The 23,643-nt window shown below is 49.5% G+C and overlaps 1 protein-coding gene across 1 annotated transcript; it reads right to left on the reverse strand.

The window, feature by feature from the left end:
* Positions 1-5,995: 5,995 nt before the first annotated feature.
* Positions 5,996-23,387, reverse strand: LOC144607494 (uncharacterized). Its single transcript, XM_078424376.1, has 3 exons — positions 23,296-23,387; positions 8,357-8,550; positions 5,996-7,260 (listed from the first exon to the last, which is right to left on the reverse strand). Exons 1-3 carry the CDS (start codon positions 23,385-23,387, stop codon positions 5,996-5,998), a joined length of 1,551 nt encoding a protein of 516 aa, XP_078280502.1.
* Positions 23,388-23,643: the final 256 nt, after the last annotated feature.

A 23,643-nucleotide genomic window follows, 5' to 3' on the forward strand; every position in this document is an offset into this window, starting at 1 on the left:
TGAATAGCTTGAAAAATATAACACCGATTTCAATGAAACTTCTTCCATTAGCACCAAAGGGACGACGGTGAGTAAGGTGGGCCAAAATTGTTGTGCTATCGTGTACCGTTTTGGCTGTAGTTCAGGAACATACAAACAAACAAACGAGAGTTTTAGTGCTTGGATGTGCGGGACGTTATTTTACAAAGTAGAGCAAGTGTGGACCGCGCTGCCAGGAGTGGTGGTGGAGGCAGATATGATAGTGATATTTAAGAGGCATTTTGATGGGCAAGGAATGGAGGGATACTGATTATGTGCAGTGCAGTCAGAGGAGATATGTTCAGTATGTTCAGCACGGACATTATGGGTTGAAGGGCCTATTCCTGTGTTGTATTGCACAATGTTTCTGGGGAAGGTTTAGTTCAGTTTATCATTGTCACATGTACTGAGGTTCAGTGAACAGCTGTTTGTTGCACGCTGTCCAGTCAAGCCGCCCATAGTGTACAGATAATGGATGGAGAATAAACACTGAGTGCAAGATGAAGTCCAAAAAAGATAGTTCAAAGGTAGGTCAGGCAGCATCTCGGGAGAGAAGGAATGGGTGACGTTTCGGGTCGAGACCCTTCTTCAGTCTGAAGAAGGGTCTCGACCCGAAACGTCACCCATTCTTCAGACTGAAGAAGGGTCTCGGCCCAAAACGTCACCCATTCCTTCTCTCCCGAGATGCTGCCTGACCTGCTGAGTTACTCCAGCATTTTGTGAATAAATACCTTCGATTTATACCAGCATCTGCAGTTATTTTTTTATAGTTCAAAGGTAGGCTGGGAGGTGGTAATGGCGCCAGATGAGGGAGGGATGAGTGGCAGATGGAACCAGTTCCAGGGCGGAAACAAAAATGGACATGTGGCTGATGGGAAATACAGAATGGAGGGGTGGGGTGGAGATGAGCAGGTTGTGGAGGAGATGGGTAGAGAGGGGGTGGGTCAGGAGGGGAGGGGGAGGAGGGTTGTGGTGGAGGTAGGGGAGGAGGGCGTGGATAGTGGTGAGAAGATGGGCGGGGAGGGAGGGTGGGTGTGGGGAGATGGGCTTGGAGTGGGGAGGGTGGGGTGATGGGCAGGGATGGAGGGAGCGGGAGGGTGGGGTGATGGGCGGGCGAGTGGGAAGAGGAGGGTGGGGAGAATGCAGCAGAATGGGGTTGAGAGGGAAAGACAGATCTGTCATGCTTGAATGGCAGAGTAGACTTGATGGGCCGAATGGTCCAATTCTGCTCCAATGACATACATTTATAATAGGCGTGTTTGGATGCAGTGAGTAAGAACGTCATCGTCCCGTTACTGGTCCATGTGACAATTATCTGCGGCTGAAATCTATGAAACTTTAAAACTATCAGACGGGATCAGTTGCTGACCATTTATTTCGGGGACCGGGGTGGGGAGGAAGGTTGGCCACGGGAGCCCCGACCACAGGTGCCCAGTTGTGAAGGGAAACTGGGTGAGAGGAACGGTGGGCAGGGGGCCGGCGTCGGACGGAATGAAGACCTTTAGACCCGGGGGGCATTGGGAAATGTTTTGGGCCGGAGGCCGGTGAATGAGCATGTAGATCCTCCGTGCTCCAGTTGCAGTCTTTGCTCTTGGTTTGGCCCACACTCCGATCAGATACACCTTGTGGACAGAGGCCGGCACTTCGTCTCTGGATTCAAAGAGCGAATCCATGTAAACACTCCGCGTAATTACATTCGCTGGACTCTGGTGTTGTGCTGGGGAAGGTGGGCCGATCGCATCCCCGAGATGCAGGTCCGCACTCTGCAGCCACCTCTGCCTGAACATAAGGCCTTAAGTGATAGAAGCAGAATTAGGCCATTCGGCCCATCGTCTACCCCGCCATTCAATCATGGCCGCTCCATCTCTCCCTTCTAACCCCATTCTGCCATTCTCCCCATAACAACGAATCAAGAAAATATCTCTGCCTTCAAAATACCCACTGACTTGGCCTCTACGGCCTTCTGTGGCAGACAATTCCACAGATTCACTCCGCTGAACGCGACTCCTCCCACACCCAACAGCCAAGACCCCTGGCATGTGCTGGCGACGCACCTTTTCCAACGAGACCGCTGCCTTCAAGGAGGTACGCGGATCCCGATGGTGGGCGTCAGCCGTGCCTTCCTGCTGGGGATGTCTGGCTTCTACCAGGACCTGCTGGTAGTCTGGAACCTGATTGCTGTCGACCCCCCCCCCCCCTCCGCCGGCGGACATAGAAAATAGGTGCAGGAGGAGGCCATTCGGCCCTTCGAGCCAGCAATGCCATTCAATGTGATCATGGCTGATCGTCCACAATCAATAACCCGTGCCTGCCTTCTCCTCATATCCCTTGATTCCACTAGCCCCTAGAGCTCTAACTCTCTCTTAAATCCATCCAACCATTTGGCCGACATTGCCCTCTGTGGCAGTGAATTCCACAAATTCACAACTCTCTGGGTGAAAAAGTTCATTCTCACCTCAGTTTTAAATGGCCTCCCCTTTATTCTAAGGCTGTGCCCCCTGGTTCTGGACTTGCCCAACATTGGGAACATTTTCCCTGCATCTAGCTTGTCCAGTCCTTTTATAATGTTATATGTTTCTACAAGATCGCCTCTCATCCTTCTAAACTCCAGTGAATGCAAGCCTAGTCTTTTCAATCTTTCCTCATATGACAGTCCCGCCATCTCAGGGATCAATCTCGTGAACCTACGCTGCACTGCCTCAATTACAAGGATATCCTTCCTCAAATTAGGACGAAACACAAAATAAGACGAATTACTGAAGTAATTCAGCAGGTCAGGCAACATCTCTGGAAAATATGGATAAGACGTTTCGGATTGGGATCCGAGTCCGGCACGGCCCCTACCTATCTTCTCCAGAGATGCTGCCTGACCCGCTGAGTTACACCAGCACTTTGTGTCTTTTGTCGTCGACGTTGATGAGGTGGTCCGAAGGGCCTGTTTTGTGCTGTACCGCTCTGCAACTCTTGACTCCAATTTGTAGGTGGTTGAAAGTGCAATACTGCCACACGCTGGGCAGAGCTGGTAATACATTACTAACTGTGTCCGCGGGTGGAATCTCTCCACTGAAGAGACCAGGCAATTTCACTCTTCTCCCAACCCGTGACCACCGCCCCCTAAAAGTTCAACACGACTTGCAGCAGGAAATGTGAGGAGTTGCATTTTGGAAAGTCTAACATGAGCAGGACCTACACAGTGAATGGTAGGGGTCTGGCGGGTGTTGAGAGTAGAGGGATCTAGGAGTGTAGTTGCATGGTTCCTTGAAGGTGGGTTCGCAGGTAAGACAGTTTAGAAGAATGAGGATCTTATTAAAACATGCAGAATAGTGAAAGACTTGGATAGAGTGGACGTGGAGAGGATGTTTCCACCAGTGGGAGAGTCTAGTACTAGAGGTCATAGCCTTAGAGTTAAAGGACGTTGTTTTAGGAAGAAAATGAGGATACATTTCTTTAGTCAGAGGGTGGTGAATCTGTGGAATTCTTCGCCATAGAAGGCTGTGGAGGCCAAGTCGGTTGATGTTTTTCAGGCAGAGGTAGATTTTTGATCAGTGCAGGTGTCAGAGGTTATGGGGAGAAGGCAGGAGAATGGGGTTTGGAGGGAGAGATAGATCAGCCATGATTGAATGACGGAATAGACTTGATAGGCCGAATGGCACTCGGGGTATAACGGGGAACTCTGATCCCTGGTTTCACTTGGATTCACCCAGAGGTGATAGTAACGTCGGCTGTTTCCAGGCGGAACCTCCACCGGGGAACCGGTACTTTTGTTGATGCACCAGAACATTTTTGTAATTAAGTCGTGACCTTCAGCTCGGACGCCAATAAGATGATTATAGTTGTGCATTTTAGATTTTGTTGAACTAATAAGGGTACAGAGGTATGGATCTGAACCGCTCTGTCAATGAACTGTTCGCACCCCTCCCTCCCGTCCCCAGCCAACAATGGGCCATTGTGGGCTCAAACCTTCCTTGGTCATCTGTTGCCGGCCCCGATTTATTTTGTCCTTTACCTACCCCCAGTCACCCCCCCCCCTCCTCCCTCCCCGACTCTACTTTCAGTCTGAGAAGGGTCTCGACGTCACCTGCTCCTTTTTCTCCAGTGATGCTGCCTGACCCGCTGAGTTAGACATAGACATAGACAATAGGTGCAGGAGGAGGCCATTCGGCCCTTCGAGCCAGCACCGCCATCCATTGTGATCATGGCTCCAGCACTCTGTCTGTCTTCGGTATAAACCGGCATCTGCAGTTCCTTCCTACACACCTGCACCACCACCCCTCCCCCATATATTCCATTACATATATATATATATATATATATATATATATATATATATATATATATATATATATATATATATATATATATGTATGTATGTGTGTATGTGTGTATGTGTACATCGAGGACCATGTTTACATATCTGCTGTGCTGCCGCAAGTAAGAACGTCATTGTTTCGGCTCGGGACATACGACAATAAAACACTCTTGAATCTTGAGGTGAAGAGGCGGAGAGAGGTGCAATTAGAACGTGTCCAAGGCGATGGGACTGGTACGTCGATGGGAAAGGTGGAGGGGGGTCTGGTCTAATTCGGACAAATGGGATTGGCCTTGATGGGCCTGAAGGCAACATGGACTGGTTGGACCCAAAGGACTCGTGTGCACGCTGTGCAAAGTGGGCAGGATGTTCCGATCGAAGGGATTCGTGAAGAAAAGGGACGTTAAACTGACCCGAGGAGGAGGGTGGGATTGGAGGGCGCCGTTTCGTCGGTGATCCCCTGGAATACCTGTCACTGAGGAAGGGGTGGCAGTGAGTGGTGCAAAGTGAAAGTACAGGAAAGATGCGGCTGAGACGGAAAGAACGCAGAGAGATTCAAAGTTTCATGATGATGTTTCTAGGACTCGAGGGTCTGAGCTATAGGGAGAGACTCGAGGGCCTGAGCTGTAGGGAGAGGTTGGGCAGGCTACGACTTTATTCCGTGGTGCGCAGGAGGCTGAGGGGCGATGCAATATGACGTCGGATTATGGTTACATAAAATACGGTAATTATTTTGCGTGGGAAGGAAATGCCGATGCTAGTTTAAACCGAAGATAGACATAAAACGCTGGAGTAACTCAGCGGGACAGGCAGCATCTCTGGAGCAAAGGAATAGGTGACATTTTTTTAAATTTATTGATGATGAAATGTTCTCTGTGTGTTATTCCGTTTGCAGGCTTTTCAATCTGCAGTTAGCACGAATTTCAGGGTTCCGTTGTCGGTACAAATGACAATTAAACACTTGACTCATGACTCGAATTTATTGAATTAATTACCGCGTACACCGTCTTTATTTCTACAGAACCCATTAATCACTTTAAGCACTGCCTCGCAACGGCACCGATTAATCTACAAGGACAAAGGGCATCAGGAGACCCCGCTGCCGGTGGCCGTCGCACTGTGCGGAGCAGCGGCGGCGGCTGAGTGCAGGAGGTAACCGGACAGTCGTGCCCGCAGCGGACCGTCAGTAAACTGGGGAAGCGGCTGCGGACTTCGCCCTTTCGTTGGTTGCACACTGCCGGGGTTACAATCGGACGGTGGCCTTTGATTGGACTCTAAACGCCGAATTGTAGCGCTGATTTACAACGGAGATGAGGTAAAACTTTTCATCCAGAGAGTTATGAATCTGTGGAAATTTCTGCCTTAGAAGGCAGTGGAGGCCAATTCCCTGGATGCTTTCAAGAGACAGTTAGAGAGAGCTCTTACAGATAGCGGAGTCAGGGGATATGGGGGGAAGGCAGGAACGGGGTACTGATTATGGTCGATCAGCCATGATCACAGTGAATGGCAGTGCTGGCTCGAAAGGCCGAATGGCCTCCTCCTGCTCTTATTGTCTATTGATAAATACAGGACGCGGCCACACTGAACTTATTCAGTTTAATCACCTATTTGATCTATTTAATTTCCAACGTACCCCGCCATGACGGGACCGGCTCGCCCCTGGGGCCATCATGTGGAGTGGACACAGAGGGTGACCCCGCTGTAGGTCTCCCAGAAGTGGCAGGCGTTAGGGAAGTCCTTGTGGTTCCACAGGTCTGTGTAGCGTCTGACCGCGTGGACCACGTAGTTGCGCGGGACCTTGCTGGAGATGAACTCGACCACCTCTCTGGCGTCCCTCCAGCCGTCCTTACCCTGCATCAACTGCTCGATCTGCGCCTCGTCTATGGGCCTTGGATCGGCGGAGTAGGACACAACCACGTTGACGTTATTGAGCCGGAAAAACTCAAAGCGGTTTGGGCCAGTAACGCAGTGATTATCAAAGCCCGAGATGGGATCATAGACGCGCACTGACCAGCGGACCCAGTCATACTTCTTCACCAGCCCCTCCATGATAAAGGTGGCGCACCCTTTGTTATCTCTCTCCCCCTTCTCATTCACCATCCTCTCAACATCTACCTGTGCCTGCTGCGCAAACTCGCTGACGCACCGATCTACCATGGATTTCATTTTGGCTTCTACTTGGATCAGTTTCTGGTCCCACTCCCTCTTCAGCGCCTCCACGTCGTTGCCGGTGACGGCGGCATGACCCAGGAGAGCGACTAGACCGATGCAGAAGAGCTCATTCAGCCGGCAGCACATGCCTTCCATCAGGCGCCGGTTCCTCTGGTCGTAGCTCATGGCCGTCTCCAGAATGGGCTTCCCAAAGATGGCGGAGAAGCCCATGACCGCGTCGAAGAGGGTGTGCAGGTTCTGGTCGCCCTTGGTCACGTCGAAGTGGGTGAGGAACTCGACCCGCTCCTTGTCGCGGAACTCGGGCGCCGAGTTCAGGATGTCCATGTATTTGCGGAACTGGTTCTTGAGGTTCTCCTCGATGGGGAAGTACTGGTTGTTGATTGTGCTCCTCTCGATCTCCCACAGCACCTGCCGGATCTGCTCAGAAATCACATCCAGTTGGTTCCTGACGGTCTGGAACTGCTCCTTCATGTATTTCAGCTCCTCGCTCTCCCGCTTTCCCAGCACCAGCTTCAGAATGGCGCCACCCACCTGGAAGATCCCCTTCAACACGCCGGCCGTAGTGGCGAACACGGCTCTATCCTGGAACAGCCGCATCGCGGCCCTTGCATCCTTCATGTTCGCGTTTAGCTCCGCCGCGGCGCGATCCAGTTCCTCGCTGGTCGCCATGACTGGGCTTGGACCCTGGGACTCCGCGCCGCTGCTGGAAAGAAACAGTTCAAACAGATCCAGATTAACGGAGACACCAGGAACCGAGGATGCTGGAACATCGAACAAAAACAACAGCGTTGGAGCAACTCGGCGGCTCAGGCAGCATCTGTGGAGGGAATGGGAGGGTTCGGGTCGCGACTCTTTTTGACGGAATTAGCTGGAAAACAGGTGGCGGGCAGGACACAGGCAAGTGATCGGTTGGTGCATGGGAGAGGGCAGGGCAGATGGGCGGAGTAAGTGCCAAAGGCTGGAGATAAAAGGGAGCTAAAGGGATGTCAGATAACGCGAGGGGGGGAGGGGGCGTGAAATGTAAAGCTGGAGGAAGGGATGTGGGTGAAAGGCAACGTGAGGGGGGAGTAATAGAGAACAAGAGTAACGTTTGTCCGAAACTCTGGGCCATGTCGCGGCTAGGGAGGGCAAACGCGAATGAAGCTGACGGTCACGGCAAGAGCAGACAGGTGACGAATCACAGAGAGATACAGCACGGAAACAGGTCTCTCGGTCGATCGAATCACAGATATATAGTACGGAAATAGGACCTTCGGCCCACCGAAGCATAGAGTCACAGAGATATAGTACGGAAACAGCCCCTTCGGCCCACCAAATCATAGAGTCACAGAGATATAGTACGGAAACAGCCCCTTCGGCCCACCGAGTCATAGAGTGACACAGCACGGAAACAGCCCCTTCGACCCACCGAGTACGCGCCGACCATCTTACAATGTCCCTATCCTAACCCATGTTCTGCGGCGAGCAGCGAAGGGAGCCGTTGCCTCGGAATTCCGTGGCAACAGCAGGTTCACATGACTCCGTGTGTCCGCCCGTGTGTTCAAACAGACGTGGGCGTCGGTAAGCTAATTGGCTGCTGTAACCCCCCCCCCCCCCCCTCCTCCCGCACTGTGCAGGTTAACATAATTGCTGTGGATTTAGGCAGAATAAAATGACCACACATGCTGGAATCCTGAGCAAAACACAAAGTGCCGGAGGAACTCAGGGGGCCAGGCAGCGTCTGTGGAGGGAATGGACGGTGTAAATGAGTGGAGGTGCCCGCGCCAGAGCCGGGTCCCACTCCCCCGCCTGCAAAAGCTGCTCATCGTGTTCCCGGGCTGCAATGTCTGTTCCCGTGGCCGGCCGCAGATTTGGTACCTGGCTCCGGCCTCAGGTCGCTCTCCCACTGGCCCGGCGCCTTGTAGTTTGAAAGGTCCAACAGGGAAATCAGATTGACGATGGGCCGAGCAGCCTTCGGCACTCGGAAAGAGGACAGCCAGCTCGCACCTTCTCCCTGCGGTCCGCGCCGGTACCATGTGTCCAAAACACGAGGAACTGCAGGTTCTGGAATCCTGCGCAGAGCATACAGTGCTGGAGGAACTCAACGGGTCAGGCAGCGTCTGTGGAGGACTGTCTGAGGAAGGGTCCCGACCTGAAACGCCGCCCCTCCAGTCCCGCCATCGATGGCGCCTGGCCCACTGAGTTGCACCAGCACTTTGTGTTCACGTGTGGGGCGGGTATACCGGGAGTCCCGCTAACCAACTCCCCTGCGCTGAGTAACTCTGCGCTAACAGTGGAGGCGGCGGGTGGAGGGGCTGTGGGTCGCTCTCCTCCCTCGGCCACACTCCCCACCCCCCCACCCACCCCACCACACTCCCTCCTCTACCCGCCCCCCCTCCACCTTTCCAGCGGGCAGGATGCGATTGGAGCAGTCGCGGGGGACGCTGTTCACGGTGGTCACGGCACAACGAGAGGCTGTTCAGCCCATCGAATCTGTTCTAGTGCCAGTGGACCAGTCACCTGCCCTGTGAACGATTCTCTCTCCGTTGCCTGATCATCTGAGAGCCTGGGGACGAGACAATGTTTCCATGTATCCTGCAGGCAGCGAATGCCAAACTATTCCCTCGTACTCACCCCCAGCCGTCGTCATCTCCAGCTAAACCCTTACCCTGTGTCGCAAACATTCTGTGCCGCCGCCGCCTCCCCCGCTCCCGTCCGCGAAGTTAGAGCTCTCCACACTGCCTTTCTTCAACAGCTCTGCCCTTCCCCGCCTTAAGTAGTTGGTGCGGGGCAGCTGAGGCCTAGAGAACCCCTCCCCCCGACCACGTCTTGGCCAAAAGCCATCTGTCAGGAGTCCAGCAAAACTGGGCGGGGGATTTTTGGCAGCGCTGGAGATATCAGCAATAAAATTAAATCTCGGTGTTATTGGTATCGATTGTTATTGTCACGAGAATGGAGAAACAGTGAAACACGTTGTTTTGCGTGTTGGCCAAGAAAATCACAACACGTTCCCTGGTGCGTAGGATAGTGTTAGTATGCGGAGATCGCTGGTCGGCGTGGATTCGGTGGGCCGAAGGGCCTGTTTCCGCACTGTATCGCTCAACTAAACTAAAAAACGAAACATATGAGTACAATAGAGAATGACACAAAGTGATGGAGTACCTCTGCAAGTCAGGCAGCATCTCTGGAGAACATTGATAGTTGAAGTTTGGGGTCGGACCCTCAGGTAGAGCTGAGGAGAAAATAAGCAGCGGTAAGAATGTAGCGTTACATCCACAGAGAAAGTGCAAACAAAACAAGTGCATGGTCGGCAACGAGGTAGGTTGGAGGATGGGTTTACATCCTACCTTTTGGCAGGACCGTTCAGTAGCCAGGTAACAGTGGGGAAAAGCTGTTCCTGAATCTGGTGGTACTTGCTTTCACGTATCCCCGAGGGGAGAATTGAATTGAATTGAATTGAATTGAATAGGTTTATTGACCAAATATGTATACATACAAGGAATTTGCCTTGGTGCTTTGCTCGCAAGTAACAACACAAGAGACATACAGTAAACAATTAAGAATAAAACATTATAGTTTAAACATGTGAATGAAATAAAATACCAGAGCAAAAGGAGGCTACAGACTTTTGTTTGTTTGAGTAGAGCTACTGCTCGTGGAAAACAGTTTTTTTATGTCTGTGTGTGGCTGCTTTGACAGTCCGGAGTCGCCTTCCAGAGGGAAGTGCTTCAAAGAGTTTGTTTGCAGGGTGAGAAGGGTCAGAGATGATCTTGCCCGCTCGCTTCCTGGCCCTTGCAGTATACAGTTCGTCAATGGGGGGATGTCGTGCTTGGTGGCTGAGCCAAACCAGACCATAATGGAGAAGGTAAGGACAGACTCTAGGATAGCAGTATAGAATTGGACCATCATTGCCTGTGGCAGATTGTGTTTCCTCAGCTGCCGCAGGAAGTACATCATCTGTTGGGCCTTTTTGACCACGGGGTGTGAGTGGTCCTTGATGGTGTTGGCTGCTTTTCCGAGGCAGTGTGAAGTGTAGATGGGGTCGATGGTGGGAGTCTGGTCTGCGTGATGGACTGGGCTACATCCACAACTCTCGGCAATTTCTTGCGGTGCTGGAGCTGGTGATGGACCGTGTAGTGAGTACGGTGGCAGAGACACGAATCAAAGGCACGAGGCAGAGACTCTTGACTATGACTTTAAAGCGGCAGATGTACAGGAAGGTGAATTTCTAGCAAGCTCTAGTGTCCCGGCTCTCAGTGGCCCAGACCACCCCCCCCCATTCCTTCCCTCCCTTCCTCCATCCCATCTTCCCCCACTTCGTGGTCCTGCTAATGTTGATCTGATCTTTGGTTCAGGGCGGCTGCAAGGAATGTCAGTGGAATGAGTCACTCGACCTCTCTCTGTTAGGGATTTATTATCTCAGTTGCCTTTTAAGCTGATTGTGTTTATCATCAGAAAGTGTGAATAACGTGACTCCATGCCCAGCTTTACAGAGGGCAATTCTGTAAACAAGTTGGGAAGGTAGCAGCTGTCAAGTCGGGTCAAGTCCAGTTTATTATCATCTACATACACCGATCAGCCAAAACATTATGACCACTGACAGGCGAAGTGAATAACATTGATTATCTTGTTACAATGGCACCTGTCAAGGTGTGGGATATATTAAGCAGCAAGTGAACAGTCAGTCCTTGAAGTTGATGTGTTGGATGCAGGAGAAATGGGCAGGAGTAAAGACCTGAACGACTTTGACAAGGGCCAAATTGTTATGGTCAGACGACTGGGTCAGAGCATCTCTGAAACGGCAAGGCTTGTGGGGTGCTCCCGGTCAGCAGTGGTGAGTACCTACCGACAGTGGTCCGAGGAGTGACAAACCACAATGCGGCGACAGACAGGGTGTTGGGCGCCCAAGGCTCATCGATGCGTGAGGGCAACGAAGGCTATCCCGTCTGGTCCGAACCGACAGAAGGTCGACTGTAGCACAAGTCACAGAAAATTTTAACGGAGGTCATGGGAGGAATGTGTCACAATACACAGTGCATCACACCCTGCAGCATATGGGGCTGCACACGGAGGACCAACAGCATATTAGGCAGGTGGGCATAATATTTTGGCTAATCAGGTCATAATGTATGGGCTGATCCGTGTAAGTGGGCCGAGGTGCAAATGTTATTGAAAATCTTGCTTGCAACAGCATCATACATTATACATTATAATAAATTCCACAAGACAATGGAAAGAAAAAAGCGGTGCAAGAAACAAGGTATAAGTGCAAAACAGTTGGAAATGACTAGTCCGTGTAAGTGATGTATGGTGTCATGTGGCTGAGGTATGAGTGTGTTTGTATGCATGCACACGAGTGTAATCGTGTATGTGTGCATGCGAATGTTTCCTCCCACACCCCAATGATGTGCAGGTTTGTAGGTTAATTGGCTTGGTAAATTTAAAATTGTCCCTAGTGAGTGTAGGATAGTGTTAATTCACCATCTTCCCCCTGTAGAAGATTCGAGCACCTGTCCTGCCCATCACTGATCACCTCCAGCCTCGCGTGCTATCTCAACCCTTCTCTCCCCCACCGGCTCAGCTGAACCCACCTACCACCAACCAGCTCTTGTCCCACTGCTTCCTTTCCACTCTCTCTGCTAGTATTCTCCCCGACACGCCATCAGTCTGAAGAAGTGACCAGACCAGAAAAGCCGTCTGCTGTCTCCCTCCACAGATGCTGCCTGACCCTCTGAGTTTCCCCAATCTAGAAGTATGTTTTTCTACTCAAGATTCCAGCCTCTGCAGTCTATTTGTTAGGTATTTTGGGCATTGTTTTTATTCATGAACATACTAAAATCTGTTTTCCAAGATTGCAGATGATACAAAAGTGAGTGGTTTTGCAGATACTGAAGATGGTTGCTAAAAGTTGCAGCAGTATCTTGATCGATTGGCAAAGTGGGCTGAGGCATGGTTGGTGGAATTTGATGCAGAAAAATGTGAGGTGTTCCTTTTTTGGAAGTCTAACATGCGCAGAACCTACACAGTGAATGGTAGGCCTCGGGGGGGGGGGGGGGGGGGGGTGGGGTGGGGTTGTATAGCAGAGGGATCTAGGAGAGCAGGAGCATGGCTCCCTGTAGGTGGTTACAGGTAGTCCAAAAGACTTTTGCACATTGGCCTTCATCAGCCAGAGTATTGAGTATAGAAGTTGGGAGGTCATGTTACTGTTGTATAAGACGTTGGTGAGGCCTCATTTAGAATATCAGTCTGAAGAAGGGTCTGAACCCAAAACGTCACCCATTCCTTCTCTCCTGAGATGCTGCCTGACCTGCTAAGTTACTTCAGCTTTTTGTGATACCTTCGATTTATCATATCATCATATCATATATCTACAGCCGGAAACATGCCTTTTCGGCCCTCCAAGTCCGTGCCGCCCAGTGATCCCCGTACATTAACACTATCCTACACCCACTAGGGACAATTTTTACATTTACCCAGCCAATTAACCTACATACCTGTACGTCTTTGGAGTGTGGGAGGAAACCGAAGATCTCGGAGAAAACCCACGCAGGTCACGGGGAGAACGTACAAACTCCTTACAGTGCAGCACCCGTAGTCAGGATCGAACCTGTGTCTCCGGCGCTGCATTCGCTGTAAAGCAGCAACTCTACCGCTGCGCTACCGTGCCGCCCAGCGTCTGCAGTTATTTTCCTACACATTTAGAATATTGTGTTCAGTTCTGGGCACTGTTATAGGCAAGATGTCAAGCTGGAAAGGGTACAGAGAAGATTTACGAGGATGTTGCCAGGACTAGAGGGTCCGAGTTATAGACAGAGGTTGAGTGAGCTGGGACTCTATTCCTTGGAGCGCAGGAGGATGAGGGGTGATCATATAAAGGTGTAAAAGATCATGATAGGAATTGATCTGGGAGATGCACAGAGTCTCTTGCCCATCGTAGGTGAATCGAGGTTGAAGGTGAAGGGGAAAAGATTTAATTGGAATCTGAGGGGTAATTTTTTACACAAAGGGTGGTGGGTGTATGGAACAAGCTGCCAGAGAAGGTAATGTGTAGGAAAAAACTGCAGATGCTGGTTTAAATCTAAGGTAGACACAAAATGCTGACGTAAATCAGCGGGACAGGCAACATCTCTGGAGAGAAGGAATGGGTGACTGTTTCGGGTCTGAAGAAGGGTCTCGACCTGAAATGTCACCCATTCCTTCTTTCCAGAGATGTTGCCTGTCCCGCTGAGTTACTCTCGGAGTTTGTGTCTGCTAGAGGAGGTAGTTGAGGCAGGGACAATCCCAACATTTAAGAAGCAGTTAGACAGCTAAATGGATAGGACAGGTTTGGAGTGAAATGGACCAAATGCTGGCAGGTGGGACTACTGGAGCTGGGATTTGCATGGCCAATTGGCTGAAGGGCCTGTTTCCACACTGTATCACGCTATGACTCTATAAGACCTGGGTTATCTGGCCAGACTGTCAATTACCGCCTATTCCTAACTGCACGAGATGGTGGGGGCGAGCCAGCTTCTTGCACTGCTGCCCTCCTTCAAGTGATAGGGATCCCACAGAACTACAGTGGAGGGAGTTGCAGGATGTGGACGCAGAGATGATGAATGACAGGTAATATATTTCTTAAGTTGATGTGGTGTGTGACATGGAGGGGTCAGTGCTGTTGGAGTAGACTGGATGAGTGTCCACAGCGTAGGTTGTGGATGGGAATGGATTTTTATAGATGGCGGATTGGGAGCGGTCCGAGGGAACTTTGATCATATGTCCTAATTTGTGCAGACGGGGAGGTGTTGGAGAGCGGACCATCACATCCGTGACATGCAGGTTGTAGGGGGTGGACCGGCCTCAGCAACTCACTCAGCAGTTAGGGTTCAGGTCAGTGATGTCCGCTAGGAGGTTGATAGTGGACCTCGGTGATGGTGACAGCAATGAATGACAACTGTGGGTGGTTAGACTCCCAAGGAAGTGGCATTGCCTGACGTGTCACCCCACTCCTGATTTGTGTGGGTCTCGCCACATCCACGGAAGAACTGCTTTATTTGCTGAGGAGTTGTGATAGACTTGACGCTGCGTTTCCATCGAGGAACCATTGTCTTTGTCATGGAGGGCGTGTCTTGATGAAGCACTGAAGATGTTTGGGCCAGGACACACTCTGAGAAACTCCTGCAGTGACGAGGGAACGGAAGGGACGAGGAGGAATTTCTTTAGTCACAGGGCAGTGAATCTGTGGCATTATTTGCCACAGAAAGCTTTGGAGGCCAAGTCATTGGATATTTTTAAGGCGGAGATTGCCAGATTCTTGATTTGTAAGGGCGTCAGAGAAGGCAGGAGAACGGTGTTAAGAAGTAAAGATAGTTCAGCCATGTTTGAATGGCGGAGTAGACTTGATTGGCCTAATGGCCTAATTCTGCTCCTGCAATGTATGAACTTATGAAGTTAACACGCTTGATTCTTGACCCGAAACGTTGCCCACCCCTCTGCCTCCACAGATGCTGCTTGACCCGCTGGGTTCTTCTAACGGGATGTTTTCCTGCAGTGGCGATCCGGGTTGCGGATGATTCAACGACAAAAGCTACAACAGTTAGGGAGCTTTCAGAAGCCAGAATATAACAGCCCTGCTCGATCGGCACCGCATCCACCACCCATACAGCCCCGCCCTCCACACCAGCACAGTGCACGGTGTACAGAATGCAATTTCAGTTACGTGAGCAGCCATAACTCCTACACCTGCGGCCTGAGTGACAGGGAAAGGTTGGGCAGGCCGGTACTGTTATCTTTGGAGCAGAGGAGGCTGAGGGGTGACCTTGTTGAGGTGTACAAGATCATTCTGGGCATGGATAAAGTGAACATCCACAGCCTTTATCCTAGTGGCCAGGATTCTAACAAGAGGGATTAAGTGTAAGGTGAGTGGGGAGAGATTTAAGAGGCCCCTCAGGAGCAACTATTTTGCAGAGGGAGTCTGCATCTGGAATGTTCTGCCAGAGTGAACCGAAAAACTGAGAATATTCTGATTGTTTGGATAAATATATGGAAAGGAAGAGTTTAGAGTTATATGGGGCAGATGCAGGTACATTAAACTAGTCCTGTATGTCAACTTGGTCGACAAGGGCAAGGTGGGCTAAAGAGCCTATTTACACGCTGTGCAGTTCGAGAACCCTATGACTTGTACAACCAATAAAGACAAGGGGAGGGGTATCTGAGGAACCATCTATCGGGCTCCCTCCAACTCACATACCCCTGATTTGGAAGTTCTTCAGCTAGTTTTCAAGAGCGAGCTAGATAGCGGAGTCGGGGGGTATGGGAGAAGGCAGGAACGGGGTACAGATTGTGAATGATCAGCCATGATCACATTGAATGGCGGTGCTGGCTCGAAGGGCCGAATGGCCTACTCCTGCACCTATTGTCTATTGTCTATAGTTCTTCAGCTAGTTCTTCCTCATCGCTGGGTTGAAATCGTGGACCTCCCTCCCAAAATGTGGGACTGCCTTAATCAGAAGGTCATTGGTTCCAAACTTACCTCATCTTCTCCAGTTACATATGGGCAATAAATGCTGTAATCTCAAAGCATGACACACAGTGTTATGTAGACATACTGGTACACAAGCTCATTAACAGATAATTCAGACGTAATGAATCCCTGAGCACACACATTCAATACCTCTGATTCAGCGTCCGAAGTTCCAATTTAAAGGATGATAATGCTGTAACAGACAGAGTCATAGATTGATAGAACATGGAAATAGGCCCTTTGATGCATCGGGTCTGTGCCGTCCATGAACCACCCTACATAGGTAGGAATGTTTTGGAGGAATATGGACCAGGCGCAGGCAAGTGGGACTAGCTCGGTTAAGCATCATGGTGGGGAGTGACGAGTTGGGCAGTTGGGCTGGTTTCAGTGTGATTCCTTGACACAGAGTCATAGAGTCATAGAATGATACAGGGTGGAAACAGGTTCTGCGGCCCATACCGGCCAACAATGTCCCAGCTACACTAGTCCCACCTGCCTGCGCTTGGACCATATACCTCCAAACCTGTCCTATCCATGTACCTGTATAACCGTTTCTTAGATGGGATAGTCCCAGCCTCCTCTGGCAGCTTGTTCCATACACCCACCACCCTATGTGTGAAAAAGCTATCCCTTGGATTCCTATTAAATATTTTCCCCTTCACCTTGAACCTATGTCCTCTGGTTCTCGATTCCGGGCAAAAGACTCTGTGCATCTACCCGATCTATTCCTCTCATGATTTTGTATACCTCTATAAGATCTCCCCTCATCCTCCTACGCTCTATGGAATACAGGCCCAGCCTTCTCAACCTCTCCATACAGCTCACACCCTCTAGTCCTGACAATATCCTTGTAAATCTTTTCTGAACCCTTTCAAGCTTGACAATATCTTTCCTATAACATGGTGCCCAAAACTGAACACCATATTCTAAATACAGTCTTACCAACTTCTTATACAACTGCAACAGGACCTCCCAACTTCTATACTCAATATTCTGACTGATGAAGGCCAAAGTGCCAAAAGCCTTTTTGACCACCTTATCTATCTGCGACTCGACCTTCAAGGAACTATGCACCTGTACTCCTAGGTCCCTCTGCTCTACAACACTACCCAGAGGCCTACCATTTACTGTGTATGTCCTGCCCTCGTTCGACGTCCCAAAATGCAACACCTCACACTTCTCTGTATTAAATTCCATCAACCATTCCTCCGCCCACCTGGCCAATCGATCCAGATCCTGCTGCAATCGTTCACAACAATCTTCACTATCTGCAAAACCAATAACCTTTGCAATCATCAGCAAACTTGCTAATCTTCCCTGTGTGTTCTCATCCAAATCGTTAATGTAGATGACAAACAGTAACGGGCTCAGCACCGAACCCTGACATCACTTGTCACAGGCCTCCAGTCCGAGAAGCAACCTTCCACCATCACCCTCTGCTTCCTTCCATGGAGCCAATTTGCTATCCATTCAGATAAAATGTAATCGGGGACAGTCAGACTGGTTGAAGAACTAGAAAGGAGGAGGGATGGAGAGAGAGGGAAAGCAAGGATTACTTGAAGTTCGAGATGTCAAATTTATACCGTTGGGTTGTAATCTGTCCAAGAGAAATATACTCAATAGCCTGACAGAAGAAGGTCAATGTGCCAAAAGCATATTTGACCACTCCATTTACCTGCAACTCAACCTTCAAGGCATCATGCACCTGCACGCCTAGATGCCTCTGCTTTACAATACTGCCCAGAGCCATACTATTCATTGTGTAGGTCCTGCCCTTGTTAGATGTTCCAAAATGCAACACCTCATATTTTCCTGTATTCAATTCCATCAACCATTCCTCAGCCCACCTGGCCAATCGATCAAGATCCTTCTCCTATTTTTCACAACTATCTGCAAAACTACCCACTTTTGCAAACTTGCAAATCTTGCCTTTTATGTTCTAATCCAAATCATTGACAAACAGCAACGGTCCAAGCACCGAATCCTGAGGCACACCATTAGTCACAATCCTCCAGTCTGAGTAGCAACCTTCCACCATCACCCTCTGCTTCCTTCCATGAAGCCAATTTTTGATCCATTCAGCTATCTCTGCTTGAATCCCATGCGATCTAACCTTCCAGAGTAGCCTCCCATGCGGAACCTTGTCGAATGCTTTGCTGAAGTCCATATATGCAACATCTACAGCTCTGCCCTCATCGACCTTTTTTGTCACGTCTTCAAAAAACCCAATCAGATCTGTAAGCACGACCTGACACGTACAAAATCATGCTTACTATCCGTAATTAACCCATGTTCATCTAAATGCATGTTATGAGATAGTGTGGAAATAGAGTCCACGCTGACCAATGATCCTGACACACTAACACTATCCTGTACACGAGGGACAATTTACAATTTTACTGATGCCAATTAACATACAAACCTGTATGTCTTTGTAATGTGCGAGGAAGCTGGAGCACATGGAGAAAGCCCACACGGTCATCGGGAGAAGGTACAAACTCCGTACAGGCAGCCACGTAGTCAGGATCGAACGTGGGCCCCTGGCGCTCTAAGGCAGCAACATTACCGGTGTGCCTCCATGTGTAACCCATCTCTCAGAATAATCTCTAGTCACTTTCCACCTACAGATGTTAAGCTCACTGGCCTAGCGTTCCCAGCATTTTCCCTGCAGCAGTTCATGAATAGAGGCACAACATTTGCCACCCTCCAGTCTTCCGGCACCTCTCCTGTATTTAAAGATGACTCGTAAATTTCAACCAGGGCTCCCGCAATTACCTCTCTAGTTTCCAACAATATCCTCGGATATATCTGATCAGGCCCCAGAGATTTGTCTACCTTCAAACGTGATAGAACCTTCAGCACCTCTTCGACTGTAACACTGACTGCTCTCAAACCACTTTCATTGACTGCCCCAAGTTCCTCCGTCCTCCTGCTTTCTCCTCTGTAAACACCGAGGCGATATACTCAGTGAGCACCTTGCACATCTCCTGTGGCTCCACACAGAGGTGACCGCTTTGATTTTTGAGGGGACCCACTCTCTCTCTCGTTACATTTTCTCCCTTATGTGTTTATAAAATCTCTTGGGATTGTCCTTAATGCTACCCGCTAGAGCTGTCTCCTTGCCCCATTTTCCCTTGTGATTTCCTTTTTGTGTTTGTTCCTTAGTTCCTGGAACTCCTCCAGGGATATACTTGACCGCAGCTACCTGTCCCATGCAAGCTTCTTATTCTAGATCAGAGCCTCAATGTTCCTCATCCGCCAAGTTTCCTTGCATTTGCCTGCCTTGCCATTCACTCTATGAGGGTCATGCATATCCTGAGCTTTTGTCAGCACACTTTAAAAAATATTCCATTTGGCTGATGTTCCTTTCCCATCAAATAACCTACTCCAATCAACTTGAGCGAGACCTTCTCCCATACCCTCAAAGTTGACCTTAACCCAATTTAGCATTTTAACACATCTCTGTCCCTATCCATAACTATCTTAAATCTAATTGAACTGTGGTCACTGGTTCCACGAACACTTCATTCACTTGCCCTTTCCAATTTCCCAAGACTAGATCAAGTGTTGCCCTCTCACGTGTGGGGCCCTCGACATATTGCTGGAGAAAACTCTCCTGAACATTTTTGAGAAATTGCACCCCATCTAAATCCTTCAGACTATGATTTTACCAGTCAATATTGGGAAAGTTAAAATCCCCCCACTACAACAACCTGCAATCTCCTGGCATATTTGTTCTTCTAATTCCCCTTGACTATTTGGGGGTCTGTAGTACACCCCCAACAAGGTGATTATTCCTGTTTTGTTCCTCAGCTCCATGCATATAGCCTCACTAGACAAACCGTCCATAATGTCACCTCTGACCACTGCCGTGACATCCTCCTGAACCAACAATGCACCCCCTCCTCTTTTACCCTCACCCCTGTCTCTCCTGAAGCTCCTGTACTCCGGAACATTGAATCTGCCAGTCCCGTCCCTCCCTTAACCAGGATTCAGTCATGGCAACAACGTCCCAGTCGCTCATACCTATCCACACCCTAAGCTCATCTGCCTTACCCGTCAAGCCCCTTGCATTAAAATACGTACAGTTAAACCAATCCTCCTTCCTCGTTCTCTTGCCTATTCTGTCCTCTAAGTTCTTTGTACCAATCCTACAGAATTTCGATTTGTTTAATCTCCCCCATTTTCATAGATCACCCAGATTACAGCACCCACCTACACCCTGGAGATGGTTTACAGAGGACAATTCTATACTCTGACCTGCACGTCTTTGTGATGTGGGGGGTAATCGGTGCACCATTAGGTCACAAGGCGAACGCACAAACTCCACACTGTCTGCACCCGTGGTCATCATGGAGACTGGGTGTCTGGCACTGAGGCAGCAGCTCTACCAGCCTCGATGGCATTCCCCAAATCTTGGAAAGTCAATAAAGAAATGAATAATAATATCGGATCAATTCCATACAACACAGGAATGGGCCCTTTGGCTCCCTAAGATAGTGTACTCGTCCCAATTTCTTGCACTAGGAGCACGTCCTTCTATGTTTTGCTGTCTATGCATGTCTAAAAGTCCCTTATACATGATGATTGTGTCTGACTCAACCACCTCCTCTGGTAACAAGTTCCAGATATCAACCTCTATCTTGTAAAATCCCCTGTCGTTCAGATTCTCTTTAAAATGTATCGAGTCCAGATAACAAGCTGCTCACCCACTCGGCATTCTCTTCTGAAAAACAATCTCCAGAAAACACAACCCAAGTTTATCCAACCTCTTCTTACAGCTAATATTCTCTAGTCCATGCTGGCAAACCTCTTCTGAACCCCGTCTAAAGCCTCCACATCCTTTTTGTAATGGGGTGACCAGAACTGCACGCAATACTTCGTGTGTGGCCTAATCAAAGTTTTGTAAACATAGAACAGCAGAGCAATTCCCGCTGAATATGTTTTCTTCATGTTTGTGCCGAACATGATGCAAAGTTAGACTGATCTCATCTGCCTGCACATGCTCTATATCAGACTATTCACAAACCCCTTTATGAACTCGCCATCGATGCTGCATCCTTCTTTGTGAATCCAAAAAAGAAGTTTTCAGCTAGATCATGCTGACCTCACGTGGCTCCACAAATAGATTACCCCTTGTTCCAAATGCAGTTCGGAGAACACAAAGTGTGGGATGAACACAGTGGGTCTGCCAGCACATGTGGAGGGGATGGACAGACGACGTCGCAGATTGATGGAGTGGGAGTCAGGGTGATGGTGCGAGGGGAAGCACTTGGGTAACATGGGTGATCACCGATGTCTCTCATTTAAAGTAATACCGCCATCTTACTCCCCCACATTTTGCCACTTGGTGTTGGCGGAGGTGGCCGCGGGAGGCTGTACAACAGCCGGGTGGGTGGGCGGGGGGCGGGTGAGCGAGTGGATGCAGCACAGTCTGTGGCAGCTGCAGAGAGTGGTGATGGAAGATGCCAGCGGCCTCGTGCTGGGCCAGACCCACCCCTATAATCACCCATCCAGTGCCGCCAAGACACCCGGCCTTAAGGTGAGAAAATAAGAAATGCATATCTCTTTGGGCCAAGATTGGACGTTCCAAAGACTTGGAAGTTGCAAGATGGCGCCGGAACGTGGCAACTCTCCGCATGCTGTTCCAGAAAGGATCTATTATCATATGATGTGACTGGATTACATGCAGAACAAATTCTCACTCTATCTCTATACACGTGACAATAAAACAACCATTGAACCATTGACCTATGGGCCAGGTCACAGGACAACGTTGGGCATGGCGGACTTCCTGCAGATGCTGTTGTGATTGTTCTGCAGCCGCTTAGTGATATCAGTGATTTGGATGAGAACACACACAGCAAGATTAGCAAGTTTGCAGATCATACAAAAGTGGTCCGTTTTTGCACTGGCTGCCTTGCCAACAGAAACTGTCCTTTCTACTGTTTTTATTATTTTAAGCATGTGTTAAACAACGTTTCGTGTTTCTGGGTTTGTTTTATGTTGGGGTTGGGGGGGGGGGGGGGGGGAGGGGGAGGGCATTGGGGGAAACTTTTTTTCTCTCCGTGTCATATCTCCGTCCCCTTTGAGGATTTGGCGGCCTTTACTGGAGACCGGCCCGGCGCTTCAACGCACGGGCACGGCGCGGACTTTAACATCATGGAGCTTGGGATCCTTTGCCAAGGATCGACTGTGGAGAGCTCCAACCGCGGGCCCTGTGGACTTTAACATTGGGAAGCCCTTCTCTGGTAAGAAGAGGCCGACTCGGGAGCTCCATGCCGTGGAGAGAGTTTTAATCCGTCCCGACGCGGGGAGTTTCCATCATTCCGACGTGAGGGCCTTAGACAGTCGGCAGCGGCGACTGCGGATGGTTCAACAGCCCCGACCGCGGGTGAACAAAGAGGAAGCTGATTGAACTTTATTACCTTCCATCACAGTGAGGAATGTGGAATCCTCTGTGGTGGATGCTTATGTCAAATTTCATTTTATGTGGCTGTGTGTCTTGTTGCTTTTTACTTAGTAAGGCTGTATGGTAAATCATATTTCACTGTAGCTTAATTGGTACATGTAACAATAAATTGATCTTGAAATCTTGAAGGTGGAGTCGCAGGTAGATAGGGTGGTCAAAAAGGCGTTTGGCACATTGGCCTTCATCAGTCAGAATATTGAGTATAGAAGTTGGGAGGACATTGCAGTTGGAAAAGACGTTGATGAGGCCACACTTAGAGTATTGTGTTCAGTTCTGGGGACCATGTTATTGGAAAATGTTAACAAGCTTGAAAGAGTATAGAGAAGATTTACAAGGATGTTGCCTGGGCTAGAGGGACTGAGCAAAAGGGAGAGGTTGAGCAGGCTGGGACTCTATTCCATGGAGCAGAGGAGGATGGGGGGTGATCTTATTGAGGTGTATAAAATAATGAGAGGAATAGTTCGGGTAGAGTCGGTGAATGAGGACCAGAGGACAAAGGTTTAAGGTGGAGGGAATTTTTTTAAATAGGAATCTGAGGGGTAACATTTTCATACAAAGGGTGTTGGGTGTATGGAACAAGCTGCCAGAGGAGGTAGTTGAGGCTGGGACTATCCCAACATTTAAACAGTTAGACAGGTACATGGATATGATAGGTTTGGAGGGATATGGGCCAAGCATGGGCAGGTGGGATTAGTACAGCTGGGACATTGTTGGTCGGTGTGGGCAAGCTGAACCGAAGGGCCTGTTTCCACACAATATCACTCTGTGACTCTATGGTTGGATGATCCCAGTAAAGTGACTCTTTATTGACTAACCGAAAAAGGGCCCGGGGGTTATACTTACAGCTTTTGCAAACGTTGGGCTCTTTTACCCTCAATGCTACGGGTGGACATGGACTTCCAGGTCTGGTGATCTTCCGTGCACAAGGAACACATCGCCCCCCGATCTATATATGTACATATGTAAGAATGACACAAAAAGCTGGCGTAACTCAGCGGGACAGGCAGCATCTCTGGAGAGAAAGAATGGGCGACGTTTCGGGTTGAGACCCTTCTTCAGACTAGTTATGGATTAGGGAAACGAGAGATGTAGAGAGATAAAGAACAATTCACTGACAATCTTCCCTCAGTCCGGCTGAACCTCCCTGATGTCCCGGTTGCTAAACACTTTAATTCTCCTTCCCATTCCCAC

The sequence above is a fragment of the Rhinoraja longicauda genome, chromosome 2 (assembly GCF_053455715.1).
Source record: "Rhinoraja longicauda isolate Sanriku21f chromosome 2, sRhiLon1.1, whole genome shotgun sequence".
In the NCBI taxonomy this organism is placed as follows: domain Eukaryota; kingdom Metazoa; phylum Chordata; class Chondrichthyes; order Rajiformes; family Arhynchobatidae; genus Rhinoraja; species Rhinoraja longicauda.